The 13,067-nt window shown below is 38.6% G+C and overlaps 4 protein-coding genes across 4 annotated transcripts; 3 read left to right on the top strand and 1 right to left on the bottom strand.

Moving 5' to 3' along the window:
* The first annotated feature begins 14 nt into the window (after positions 1-14).
* On the top strand, positions 15-1,808 carry LOC9325619 (UDP-glycosyltransferase 75B1). Its single transcript, XM_002892252.2, has one exon. The coding sequence runs from the start codon at positions 46-48 to the stop codon at positions 1,648-1,650; it is 1,605 nt and encodes a 534-aa protein (XP_002892298.2). The 5' UTR covers positions 15-45; the 3' UTR covers positions 1,651-1,808.
* A 4,933-nt stretch (positions 1,809-6,741) lies between these two features.
* Positions 6,742-8,558, top strand: LOC9325618. The gene is made up of 3 exons (XM_021014683.1): positions 6,742-7,036; positions 7,256-7,977; positions 8,070-8,558. Exons 1-3 carry the CDS (start codon positions 6,983-6,985, stop codon positions 8,398-8,400), a joined length of 1,107 nt encoding a protein of 368 aa, XP_020870342.1. The 5' UTR covers positions 6,742-6,982; the 3' UTR covers positions 8,401-8,558.
* Positions 8,559-8,677: 119 nt separating this feature from the next.
* On the bottom strand, positions 8,678-10,666 carry LOC9328358. The gene is made up of 3 exons (XM_021014684.1): positions 10,115-10,666; positions 9,205-9,932; positions 8,678-9,138 (listed from the first exon to the last, which is right to left on the bottom strand). The coding sequence occupies exons 1-3, from the start codon at positions 10,166-10,168 to the stop codon at positions 8,817-8,819; spliced, it is 1,104 nt and encodes a 367-aa protein (XP_020870343.1). The 5' UTR covers positions 10,169-10,666; the 3' UTR covers positions 8,678-8,816.
* Positions 10,667-10,705: 39 nt separating this feature from the next.
* Positions 10,706-12,600, top strand: LOC9328357 (UDP-glycosyltransferase 75B2). Its single transcript, XM_002892249.2, has one exon. It carries the CDS (start codon positions 11,072-11,074, stop codon positions 12,449-12,451), a length of 1,380 nt encoding a protein of 459 aa, XP_002892295.1. The 5' UTR covers positions 10,706-11,071; the 3' UTR covers positions 12,452-12,600.
* The last annotated feature ends 467 nt before the right edge of the window (positions 12,601-13,067 follow it).

Raw genomic sequence — 13,067 nt, 5'->3', positions numbered from 1 at the left:
AAACCTCAAATCTGCAAAAGGCAACCGCAAGTTTGGATTTATACGATGAAGCGTTTTTATCTAGTGAGCGTCACCACAGACGTCACAAGTTATCTGGTACAATTTGGAGACATCAAAATCCAATTGCTCATCTATATCTTTTTATATACATATGAAAGCACAGATCCACAAGGAGACACATATTCTTGTATTGAACTCACTTTAGTGGAGCAAAGACAAAAAAAAATGGCGCCACCACATTTTCTACTGGTAACGTTTCCGGCGCAAGGTCACGTGAACCCATCTCTCCGTTTTGCTCGTCGGCTCATCAAAACAACCGGCACACGTGTCACTTTCGTCGCTTGTGTCTCCGTCTTCCACAACTCTATGATCCCAAACCACAACAACGTCGACAATCTCTCTTTCCTTACTTTCTCCGACGGTTTCGACGATGGAGGCATTTCCACCTACGAAGACCGTCAGAAAAGGACTGCGAATCTCAAGGTTAACGGCGATAAGGCCCTATCGGAGTTCATTGAAGCTAGTAGGAATGGTGACTCTCCGGTGACTTGCGTGATCTACACGATTCTTCTCAATTGGGCTCCAAAAGTAGCACGTAGATTTCAACTTCCCTCTGCTCTTCTCTGGATCCAACCGGCTTTGGTTTTTGACATCTATTACAATCATTTCATGGGAAACAACTCTGTTTTCAAGTTAACGAATCTTTCTTCACTGGAAATCCGAGATCTTCCTTCTTTCCTCACACCTTCCAACACAAACAAAGCCGCATACGATTCGTTTCAAGAAATGATGGAGTTTCTCATAGAAGAAACCAACCCGAAAATTCTCATCAACACTTTCGATTCGCTGGAGCCAGAGGCCTTAACGGCTTTCCCGAATATCGATATGGTGGCGGTTGGTCCTTTACTTCCCACGGAGATTTTCTCAGGAAGTGCCAAATCAGTTGAAGATCAAAGTAGTAGTTATACACTTTGGCTAGACTCGAAAACAGAGTCCTCTGTTATTTACGTTTCTTTTGGAACAATGGTTGAGTTGTCCAAGAAACAGATAGAGGAGCTGGCGAGAGCACTCATAGAAGGGAAAAGACCGTTTTTGTGGGTCATAACTGATAAATCCAACAGAGAAACGAAAACAGAAGGTGAAGAAGAGACAGAGATTGAGAAGATAGCTGGTTTCAGACACGAGCTTGAAGAGGTTGGGATGATGGTGTCGTGGTGTTCTCAGATAGATGTTTTAAGTCACCGAGCCGTAGGTTGTTTTGTGACTCATTGTGGGTGGAGCTCAACGCTGGAGAGTTTGGTTCTCGGCGTTCCGGTTGTGGCGTTTCCGATGTGGTCGGATCAACCGACGAACGCGAAGCTACTGGAAGAAAGTTGGAAGACAGGTGTGAGGGTAAGAGAGAACGAGGAAGGTTTGGTGGAAAGAGGAGAGATAAGGAGGTGTTTGGAAGCAGTGATGGAGGATAAGTCGGTGGAGCTGAGGGAAAGCGCAAAGAAATGGAAGCGTTTAGCGATTGAAGCAGGAGGAGAAGGAGGATCTTTGGATAAGAACATGGAGGCTTTTGTGGAGGAAATTTGTGGAGACTCTCATGTTCAAAGGTTGTGTGAAGCAGAGGATGTTAAAGTAAACGACAAAAGAGTTGGTGTCTAGAAAGTGGCCAAATGAGTGTTGTTAGCTAACACTTTGTATATCAATTCAATTAAACACAAAATGTACTCCTATATATGCATTGAATAATGCTCGATTACAAAACATGTTTGACTGAATCACCTTTTGAGACTCGTGTTCGATCGATCGGCGTTTAGCTATTTTGTACCTCTGTTGTACTTCCGATTAGGTCTCAGGCATACCCGTTTTGGGATTGGGCCATTTCTTTCTTTTTGTTTTCTTCTTGGGCTTTTGGCCCTATTGTATTTTTCTATTTAAAAAAAAATCAAAACCTTTTGACAAAAAAAAAACTCAGCCATGAGTCCATGACAAATAGAAGGTCATAAATATTTTAGAAATAACTATGACTTAGAATTGGCTAGTCCTAAATATTTTGATGGAACATTTGATGCATGAAAAACAAAGCATAATAATCAAGAATTTTTTATTTTTGTTAGAGCAACATTATTGGTGGTATGCTAATATTGGCTCTTAGCCTTAGTTTAATATTAAATTTGTAAAGTTTAGAGTTAAGAGATTGTTTTATGGTTTTAAATTTTATGTGTCTCCAATGGTAGGTTCTTAACTTGTGGTTCTTAGGAAAAAAAAATTAAATTAACAATTTTAATTTTAGAAAACTTAATAATTGTTGCAAATGAAAATTTAATTTTTGGAGTTTAAATATTTTGGTTAAATGTGTTGGTTCTTAAAAATTGTAAGTGTTTTGGTTAAATTTGAAGTGTTTTGGTTAATTTTTTTGGTTCTTAAAAGTGTTCTTAAAAATTTGGTTACAACACATATACAGCAATGAAAGAGTGTTTTGATGAGATGGAGAGAAGTGTTTGTGTTTTTTATAAAACAAGTGTTGTATATATGGAAAAAATAAAGAGTTAGGTACAAGAACACAAACTAGAAAAAGAACACAAATACATCATATGAAAATAATGTTTTGTGGTGTGCAATCATTCAAACAATCACAAAACATATCAAGCTGACGATAGGAAGAAGCATCAAGCAGAAAATTTCCATTTGTGTAGAAACAGGTTTGCATCCAAGTCCTTGAAATCCATGCTTGATGTGCATGAAGAACAGTCGATCAATACACAACACCTTAGTTAAGGCACATCCATCTTCTGTTTTGACAGGGAGGCTCAATAATAGGTAACATTATGGCACCACCTTCACAAACATAGTGAAAGCACAACAATTCAAGACCATAATCATCATTGCCATGAACCAAAATAACCAAAACATTGGTCCTACCTGACTGTATCTTCCATGTCTTAGAACAGATCTAGATGAAGCAAATTCTTGATAACCATCAAACCAACAACACCTAACTAACTCCATTGCCAAAAAATACCACAGCCTAATGAACTAAAGATTAAGGCAGAGGAATCATACATATTGGCTAAATTCACATGGAAGAAACAGATTACTCTACTGTAAGACACATCATAGCTATGAGTCCAAGTTGTTGTCACAGTTGATTCTTTCCATCTTAAAATCAATGAAGTAAAGCTGCAAACTTCCACATTACAAAAAGGAAGACATATATATAACTATAGAGAGTTAGGAAATTACGCTGGCTTTGGCTTCAACAAAAGCACCACTCTCAAGGAGTAGCTTTGTAGCTTGTTACTTGGCTCTATTTCAATTGGAAATAAAAGCATCTGCACCTCAAAAGTCAATCTATTAAAATCGGTTTATGATTTAACAATAAAACTCCAAAGTAGACAACATGAACATCAGAAAAAAAAATTAAACATATATCTCAACGAGATTCATATATTGGAAGCCTAACCCATGGGAGTAGTATGATAGATTTAAACCCTTTCGATAGATTTCCACATGTACGTAAATTTTATGAACCTGAAACAAGTGAAAGACCACAAATTCAATCACTAAAGCTAAAACCGTGTGAGCCGACGGAGAGAGATTGAGCATGATTGAGAAGAACGGAAGCCGCCATTGACGAGTTCTGAAGAGAAAACGGGAACATAGAAATTTCATGAGGTGTGATTCTTCTGTAAAGCAAGTATCCAGCTAGCTCCGAAGCCATCACATGACTCTCGTCAAAAACAGGAAGAAGACCACCACCGCTCCTCTTCTTCAACGGTTTATTCCGGTTCATCCTGCTGTAATCGAAACGCGATCGGAGTGAAAACATGCTTGGGTATCGGAGAGAAACATCGGTCACCGTGATTTTGCCCACCTTCAACAAAAACCCAATCACTCGAAAACACAGACGAATCGCCGATGGGTTTCTCTGCCTCGAGAAGAATCGCAAAATGAGAGAGAGAGAAAAGAAAAAAAAACAACCAGCTTCTGCCACGTAGACGCCTCTTAGCTAAAGTTTTGTCTCTTGACTAAGGAACGTTCCTTAGTATAAATCAAGCTTTTACATTTAATTTAATTCAACTTTATTGTTAAGATTTGGCTAAGAAGCCCCCGTTAATCATGCTCTTAATCATAGTCCTTAATTAACATTTACAGAGACTGTGGGTCCCATTTTATTTAGTTGAGGATTTTACATTTACAATTTTTTTTTTTTTTTATCTTTCTCGTTCTCCCCATCAACACCAACCATTATGCAATATGCACTATGCAGATACAGACATCTCTTTCCCTCTCGGCTCATTACTCATAACTCAACCCTTCTAGTTATTATACATCTTCCTCTTTCTTCTATCAATGCTTCCACATAATGTATTCGATTATTATAATCCAACTTCTTGTTGTATAAGTTTGTTTTGACTTTTGATCATAGTCCTTAATTTACATTTAACGTTCTCATTTAATTACTTTAGGATTTTACTATTATATATCTAACACATATATTAGTATATTATTACTCAGTTAAATTATGTTACCACAAGCAACGTTGGGTCACAATCTCCAATGTTATAGTTAAAGTGCATTACAGTTCATATCTTTCCCTATCTCCCCATCAACACCATCTTCTTCTTCATGCAGATACATCTCTATCTCGGCTTTTAACCCAAAAAAAAACCCAAAAAAAAAAAAAAACACTTTTGCTCTCAACTCATAACTCATTACTCAACCTTTATAGAATCTGTGTACTCTCTGCTTGTTTTGCAATTCAGTGAACAATAGAGGAAACTGCAAACGAATCATCTTCCTCTTTCTCCAACGAAAATTTACTATACATTTTCCTCTTTCTCCTCTCATTTTCTATTTAAAACCTCTTCTCAAGATCTAAAACCTACATCTAAACTCAAACCACAAACACAACATATACACAACTACACAAGCATGTCAAAGTCTTCGATCTTGTCCGCAATAAAAAGGAAGACCACCGAAGCACTCAAAAATTTTGTGCACGTCGAGGGACAATCCATTATGAAGCAAGTAGCTGCTGTGGGAGCCAAAGAAGCTGGTGTCACCGACGTCCACAACGACAAGTTCAATGGAGAGCTTGGAGGAGCTTACTTTTCGGTCCTAACTCCCACGGTTAAGGAAGACCACTGGTTTGTGAAGAAGAGTGCTCTCTTGGAGTACATTATTGTCCGTACGTATATCCAAGTGACGTTACTAAGAAGGAGACTATGGAGACGGTCTATTCTGTGCAGATGCCGTAGAAGCCTCGGGATGGGTTTGAAGACGGCGGTGAAGCCGGCAGTTCCAAGTCGACGAGCTACAAAAAATAAACTAGCTATTAAGCATCTTGATCCTGTTGTGTTTTGTGATAACGTTATTTGACTCTACTCTCTTTGTTTGTTGTGTGACTTTATGTTTCGTTTTGATTAAGTTATTGTGATCAGACTTTGGTTTTTTAAATTTAATATCTATTATGTTATTCTTGTTTGTTTTGTATTGTTTTTCTATAACATGTTTTGTCCAGGAAGTGTGATCTTGCATTCAAGATGAAATTGAGCCTCTACAAGAACCGGCGGGGACAGATACGCCATGGAGAACTCCAAGCAATTTTCATTATTTTTCTTTTGTTTTTAATATCCAGTAATTTGTAAGAAATACATGGATATTTTTCGTGTTATTATTAAATGGCAGAAATACATGGATTATTTTATTTACTCAATAATTACTAAGACTAGTTAGTTTTTTTTTAATATTTATTTTCTTTTAAAATTTAAATATTTAATTTAGTAAGTTATTCATGCAAAGCATAAAGAATGAGGACATAGGAGTAGTTTGGAAAATTAATAAATAAACGGACCCCAAAAAAAACATTGAAGTATTGAACAAGAAGAGAGAATAAGACATTTTGGTAGAAAAAAAAAAAAAAGATTAAGCAAAAATGAAAAACCATAAGTTTTATGGGAAAATGGGAACCGAATAACCAGAGCCGTCCCTAGTATTTAATAGGCTGCAAGCAGGAAAAAAAATTTGGGCCTATTTTAGTGAATAAAAATATTAAAAAAACAAAAAATTAAGAAAATGAAGGTAGATGGACTCGAACCATTGACCTTCTAACGCATCAAGGAAGCACATAACCAGCTTAGCTACTGAAATTTTCAAAAAAAAACGGCCGAAATTTTACTTATAGTAAATGAGGCCGCAAGCATGGGCTTGGCCCGCTTGTATTCATGGCCGGCTCTGCGAATAACAAGACGTGTAGTAGTATCATCAAGACATCAACCTAGAACCCACTCGACTCGACGACATATAAACCTTGGGCTTTAAATCTTACCTCACGGCCGGGTTTGCTTCTCTAATGTGGTTAGTGGGCAATCTATCTCTGTAAATTGATGGGCTTTTGATTTGTACTCCCTACGTTTCATAAGTCGTTTTGGAGAAAAAATTTTGTTTCATAATATAAGTCGTTTTCAAGTTTCTATGCACTTTATATATTACTTTAATATTTTATAATTATTTATATTATGCAGTCTCTTTTATGATTGGTTGAATTTTTTAAAAATAGATCTTTTTAATCTGCGTGTTTAAAACTAAAACGACTTATATTATGAAACGGAGGGAGTATTAATCAATGAGGTTTCGTAAATGTAAAAAAGATTGGTTTAGTTTTTAAAAGTCACGTGAATTTATTGAACGAGTGGGTCCACGATGGAATGAATATTGGGTAATAAATTATGTATAGAAAGCGAAGAAAAATGGAAAAGGTAACTTGGAAAGAAAAGTCTTCTTGCTGCTACAAACGAGTACTTTGGCTTGGCAAGATTCCATTAATCTGTTTCACCGAAAAGGAAAGAGGAAAGAAACGCTATGTAATCAAGCCTTTTAAACGGTGAATGAAGATGGGAGACTCCATTTCTTTTATGATATTGGGAAACTCAATTTCTAAATCTTCCCGGAACGATATTCCTTCTAATTATATTCTGTGGTCTCTTGGATAATGTCTCGACTTCTCTTTGGTCTCTCCAAACTCTCTTCCCGGAACGATGTGCTTGTATGTGAGCTTCTCTTCTTTCTCTGTCTCTATTGGTTTTGTTCTGTATTACTATTAGTTAGGTTTTGTTTTAAAAGGCTTTGTAGGGGACAAAATTTGAGTTTGTCTCTAAGTAATGACTTCAGGAAGATAAGGATCAGTGGATGGAGATTGGCTAGGAGTAGTTAGACAAGAGTGTTTACATTACATTTCCGTTCTGATGTCCGAATCACTTGGCAGATACACAAGAGAGTTCGTTTGTTTTCAACCAGCCCTTATTTGACACTTGGCACTAGGGTTAAGGAAGTTTTGCCGGGCGGCTGCAAAACTGGAGATGTTCTTTTGTTTGACCCGACCAAAGAAGAGATAGTCACGGTCCCGGACAAAACAATTCCCAAAGAGCTCATGGATGAAGAAATGATGGGAGCTTCCCATGGATGGGGATTTTTCTGTGACCGGCGCGATCGTTCTGTTCGTATCAGCGACATTTTCAATCCTTTGGCATCCAAATCAAACCCTGTCATGATTCCTCTGCCTAGGCTTACGGTTCTGCCCACTGGCCAAACCGAAGAAGTCTGTAACGTAGCAATGTCCTCCTCTTCTCCTCTTGGTGAGGAAGACTGTGTAGTGGCTATCAAGTTTTCGGGTAACCAGCTGAGTCTGTGCAGGCCCGGTTGTGACCTTGAGTGGACTAACATCTTAACCCCTATCAACTGTTTGGAAAACTCAAATCTCATGTATTCCAAAAGAGACCGAAGATTCTACTTACCTGCTCCTGGAGGCAACTACTTGTTCTCATATGACCTCCACTTCAAAACTGACGACTTCCCTGAGCTCCATGAGTTGTTCTATCGCGACCATCCAGAGTTGGATCAGTCCGAGTGGGAGCTTTTGAGTTCGTGTTCCAGGACTGAATACCTTGTGGAGTCACCTTCTGGTGATGAACGTTTCCTAGTCAAATGGTATTATATCTATTTATACACTCATAGTTACTTATACAAGTATGTAAATTCATTAAAAAATGCTGGGAATAAGCGTGCTTTCCTATGTGCAGGTATGCGCTTGGCTTTTTTTCGTCAATGTTAAAAGGAATCTACTACAAAACAAAGAGGTTGATGGTGTTTAGAGAGGAGGAGACGACGGAAGGAAAGATTATGTGTTACACAGAGGACATTGGAGACATGTGCATTTTCCTTGCAAACAACGAGGCTTTCTGCATCCCCGCTAGCTCATGCCTTGGCCTCAAGCCTAACTCCATCTATTTTATGGGACGTGGCTTAGGTATTTACGATCTCACTACCGGTGAGGCACATCATTATAAAGCTCCCAAAGGTGCACCCAGCGTTCTCACCACCCCTTACTGGCTTCCTCCATTTTCTATCTAGTCATACTATTTCTGTCTTTGTTCAACACTTTAAGTTTCTCTCTACCGGTTTGGATTGCTAACACCTAAGATTGTTTATGTTTAAGTTCAATTTTAGGGTCCTTTAAACTTTCTCTTGGAGGTTCAATTTGCCTATATCTATAGAGTTTCTTTGCAGTATAGTAAGTCCTTCAGAATTTATCTTGGAGGTTCAATATGTGTGTATAAGCTCATTTTTTTGACAATGAACTTAAGGTTCTTATCCTAATGTGATATGGGGGCCAACATTTCTAAAAGAATAAGTGCCACGAACCATAAATTAATAACGTCGAAAAGGAACATAGAGATGACCCTAAAGTAGATCATAGCAATCCAAATCGGTAGATCGAAACTAAAAATCGAAACACACCGCATATAAAACCAACACCAACCAAAGAACTAGGTAGAAAATGGAGGAAGCCAGTAGGGGAGGAAAGGAACCCTTTCAGGTCCATCTTTGGGAGGTTTAAAGTGATGGGCGGTTCGGGTGGTGAGATCATAAACAGCAAAGCAACGGCCCATCAAGTAGATGGAGTTAGGTTTGAGACCAGGGCAAGAGCTTGCCACAACACAGAAAGGATCACTCTTTGAAAGGAAGATGCAAAGATCTCCAATGTCCTCGGTGTAACACATGTTTCTTGTTCCCTCTTCTGTTTCTTCATCCTCTCTAAACACCATCAATATCGGCTCTTTGTATCGTTGAGAAGGGACGTGAGAGTACCTGCACACGCAAATAAGACCCAAATTAGCATTGACCAAGATTTCTATCTAATGTTACACACATTACCATTTGACTAAGAAACTTTGGCCGGAAGGTGACTCCACCCAATGGTCCTCCTTGAAACAAGAATTCAACAGCTCCCACTCGGACTGTGGCAACTCAGGGAGGTTCAGAAACACCAACTCATTGAACATAGGATCGTTATCGAAGTGGAGATCATAAGAGCACAAGTAGTTGCCTCCAGGAGCAGGCAAATAGAACCTTTGATCTCTCTTCGAGTACATAAGATTTGAGTTTTCCGAGCAGACGAAAGGGATTTGTTTGTTAGTCCAACAGAGGTCACGACCGGGCCTGCACATACTCAGTTGGTTACCCAAGAAATTGATAGCCACTACACAGTCTTCTTCCTCATTGTCTTGGTGAGGAGAAGATGAAGACATTGCCACGTTCCAGACAACATCTGTTTGGCCATAGATCATAGTAGTAAGCAGAGGCAGAGGAATTATCTTGGTGTTTGACTTGGAAGCCAGGGGATTAAAAAGGTCGCTGATACGTACAGAATTATGATTGCATCGGTCAGAGAAAAATGTCCATCCATGTGAAGCTCCGACCAGTTTTGAGTTAATAAGCTCTTCAGGTATTGTTTTGTCCTTGACTGTGACTAACTCTTCCTTGGCCGGATCGAACAAGAGGATATCTCCGATGTAGCCGCCGCCTTCTCCCGGCAAGTCTTCACCAACGCTGCCAAGTGTCAAATACGGGCTTGTTGAAAACAAGCGAACGCTCTTGTGTATCTGCCAATGAATTAAACTCAGACATGAGAACAGAAAAGTGAAACATAACCTCTTGTCTAACTACTCCACCATCTTCAAATCCCTATCTTCCTAATGTCATTTCTTAGGGACAATCTCAAAAAAACCTAATTATAATACAGAACGAAACCAATAAAGAGAGAAGTCAAGAGAAGCGTACATACAAGCACATTGTTCCGGGAAGAGAGTTTGGAGAGATGGAAGAGAAGCTGAGACATTATTATTCAAGTGACCACAAAATAAAAACGCCAAAGAAATATTTTGATGAATTAGAAATTGAGTCTCCTATCTTAACCAGTCCACCATTTTAAAAAAGAGAGCAGAGCCAAGTTTTTCTTTACTCTTTCCTTTTTGGTGAAACAAACTTATGGAATCTTGCCAAGCCAATGTACTCGTTTCTAGCAGCAAGAAGCCTTTTCTATTCCAATTTACCTTTTCAACTTTTATTTTTTTGCTCACTTTCTATATTTATTTATTACGCAATATTCATCACTTCACCATGGACCCACTCGGTCAAAGAAAACAAGTACTAAAGAATTAATAATCACGTGACCTCCAAACTAACCACATTTCATAATAAACTTAATTACACTCGGATTAGTAAATGATTTATGTAAATTTGTAAACCGGTTAATTAGAATTTTAACCGTTCTGTCGTTACCCTTGTGGGTAAGAGAAAAACTTCAGACTTTATCTCTTGTAGACTCAATTCGTGGCGGGGAATAATATTTGGTTATGTAAACTTTTAAAACAATTTCATGCAAAAAAATTATGATATTCAGTAATGATACTTTTCCTTTCGTTATGTTTTCTTTAATAAATGACACAGTAGTAGACCTAGTGACTAATAATATAAGGAATTGTTACATTGACTTTTCAGGAAACGGATTTGACTTTGGCAATAATAAGTGGACCAGTTGTGATTTCCATCATGGCGTACGTCGTGGATCACGCCAAAAACGGTAACACATGCTATCTCATGTGTGGTTCATGTCACATAACCCAAAATGAAATCCCAGTTGGTCAGTCTCATCTATATATTTTCTATTTATACACATAACAGCACAAATCCACAAGGAGACACACCTCGTACGTATTAGACTTAAGTCACTACAAAAACAATGGCGCTACCGCATTTTCTACTGGTAACGTTTCCGGCTCAAGGTCACGTGAACCCATCTCTTCGTTTTGCTCGTCGGCTCATCAAAACCACCGGGACACGTGTCACTTTTGCCACGTGTCTCTCTGCCATCAACCGCTCTATGATCCCAGACCACAACAACGTCAACGATCTGCTCTCTTTCCTTACTTTCTCCGACGGATTCGACGACGGAGTCATATCCAACACCGACGACGTCCAAAACCGGTTGCTGAACTTCGAACGTAACGGCGATAAAGCTCTATCGGATTTCATCGAAGCTAATCTAAATGGTGACTCTCCCGTGACTTGCTTGATCTACACGATTCTTCCCAACTGGGCTCCAAAAGTGGCGCGTAGATTTCACATTCCCTCTGTTCTTCTCTGGATCCAACCAGCCTTCGTTTTCGACATTTATTACAATTACTCTACAGGAAACAACTCTGTTTTCGAGTTCCCGAATCTTCCTTCTCTCGCAATCCGCGATCTTCCTTCTTTCCTCTCACCTTCCAACACGAACAAAGCCGCACAAGCAGTATATCTAGAACTGATGGAGTTTCTCAAAGAAGAATCTAACCCGAAAATTCTCGTCAACACATTCGATTCGCTGGAGCCAGACTTCTTAACAGCTATTCCGAATGTAGAAATGGTGGCAGTTGGTCCTTTACTTCCTGCGGAGATTTTCACTGGAAGCGAATCAGGTAAAGATTTATCAAGAGATCAAAGTAGTAGTTATAAACTTTGGTTAGACTCGAAAACAGAGTCCTCTGTTATTTATGTTTCTTTTGGAACAATGGTTGAGTTGTCCAAGAAACAAATAGAGGAACTAGCGAGAGCACTCATAGAAGGGAAAAGACCGTTCTTGTGGGTTATAACCAATAAACTCAACAGAGAAGCAAAAATCGAAGGAGAAGAAGAGACAGAGATTGAAAAGATAGCAAGTTTCAGACATGAGCTTGAAGAGGTTGGGATGATTGTGTCGTGGTGTTCGCAGATAGAGGTTTTGAGACACCGAGCCGTAAGTTGTTTTGTGACTCATTGTGGGTGGAGCTCATCGCTGGAGAGTTTGGTTCTCGGCGTTCCAGTGGTGGCGTTTCCGATGTGGTCGGATCAACCAGCGAATGCGAAGCTTTTGGAAAAAATATGGAAGACAGGTGTGAGGGTGAGAGAGAACTCGGAAGGTTTAGTGGAGAGAGGAGAGATAAAGCGGTGTTTGGAAGCAGTGATGGAGGAGAAATCTGAGGAGCTGAGGGAAAGCGCAGAGAAATGGAAGCGTTTAGCGATTGAAGCAGGTGGAGAAGGAGGAAGTTCGGACAAGAACGTGGAGGCTTTTGTGAAGACTCTCTGTTTTGAGGTTGTATAAAACATCAATGCTCACAACGTGAATTGCACAGATTCATGTTGTAGGTGATTCATGTATAGTTGGAGTTTACTAATTATATGCATCTTCTTTGATTCAATAAACTTGTAGGTACAATATTACTATTAAAAAATGTTATTGTGATTCCCGTTTAAATTTTGTTGCATTTAATTCATTAGTCTAATATTTAATTTAGATGTGGATTACACAAAGTTTCTTTGATATTTCGAATATGATAAAGGTAAATAAAACGATAAATCATAGTTTTTAAAAAAATTATTTTTGTTTTTCAGTAAAAACAACTCTGACAAAGAAAAACCGCTGAAGAAGGTTTGGATTGGCCAAGTGATGTCACATTTTCCAAAATGTAAGAAAAACAAAACATTATACGATTTTTTTTTGGGAAAAATGTCGTTTAATAGCCGAACTTTAAAAAAATGGCTGTTTAATACGTGAACTTCTTATATGGCCAAATTAAACATAAACTTAATGTTGACCGGTCATTTTAACTAAATGTATTCGTTGACCAGGCCAAAACGCCAAACCGTTAACAGTAACTAACAGAGCCGATAACGACCGTTTACACTCGTTAACGATTCCGTTATTAGTCAAAACGGCG

Source organism: Arabidopsis lyrata, assembly GCF_000004255.2.
Source record: "Arabidopsis lyrata subsp. lyrata unplaced genomic scaffold ARALYscaffold_1, whole genome shotgun sequence".
NCBI lineage: Eukaryota > Viridiplantae > Streptophyta > Magnoliopsida > Brassicales > Brassicaceae > Arabidopsis > Arabidopsis lyrata.
Note: the sequence above shows the minus strand (reverse complement) of the source record. Positions and strands in the feature narration are given on the sequence as shown.

Excerpts from the sequence above, each read along its gene's own strand:
- LOC9325619 (XM_002892252.2), top strand. The coding sequence starts at position 46 with ATGAAGCGTTTTTATCTAGTGAGCGTCACCACAGACGTCACAAGTTAT.
- LOC9325618 (XM_021014683.1), top strand. The coding sequence starts at position 6,983 with ATGTCTCGACTTCTCTTTGGTCTCTCCAAACTCTCTTCCCGGAACGAT. Across the intron at positions 7,037-7,255 it reads CTTCCCGGAACGATGTGCTT|ATACACAAGAGAGTTCGTTT; the intron begins GTATGTGAGCTT and ends ATCACTTGGCAG. Across the intron at positions 7,978-8,069 it reads GAACGTTTCCTAGTCAAATG|GTATGCGCTTGGCTTTTTTT; the intron begins GTATTATATCTA and ends TCCTATGTGCAG.
- LOC9328358 (XM_021014684.1), bottom strand. The coding sequence starts at position 10,168 with ATGTCTCAGCTTCTCTTCCATCTCTCCAAACTCTCTTCCCGGAACAAT. Across the intron at positions 9,933-10,114 it reads CTTCCCGGAACAATGTGCTT|ATACACAAGAGCGTTCGCTT; the intron begins GTATGTACGCTT and ends ATTCATTGGCAG. Across the intron at positions 9,139-9,204 it reads CAAAGTTTCTTAGTCAAATG|GTACTCTCACGTCCCTTCTC; the intron begins GTAATGTGTGTA and ends TTGCGTGTGCAG.
- LOC9328357 (XM_002892249.2), top strand. The coding sequence starts at position 11,072 with ATGGCGCTACCGCATTTTCTACTGGTAACGTTTCCGGCTCAAGGTCAC.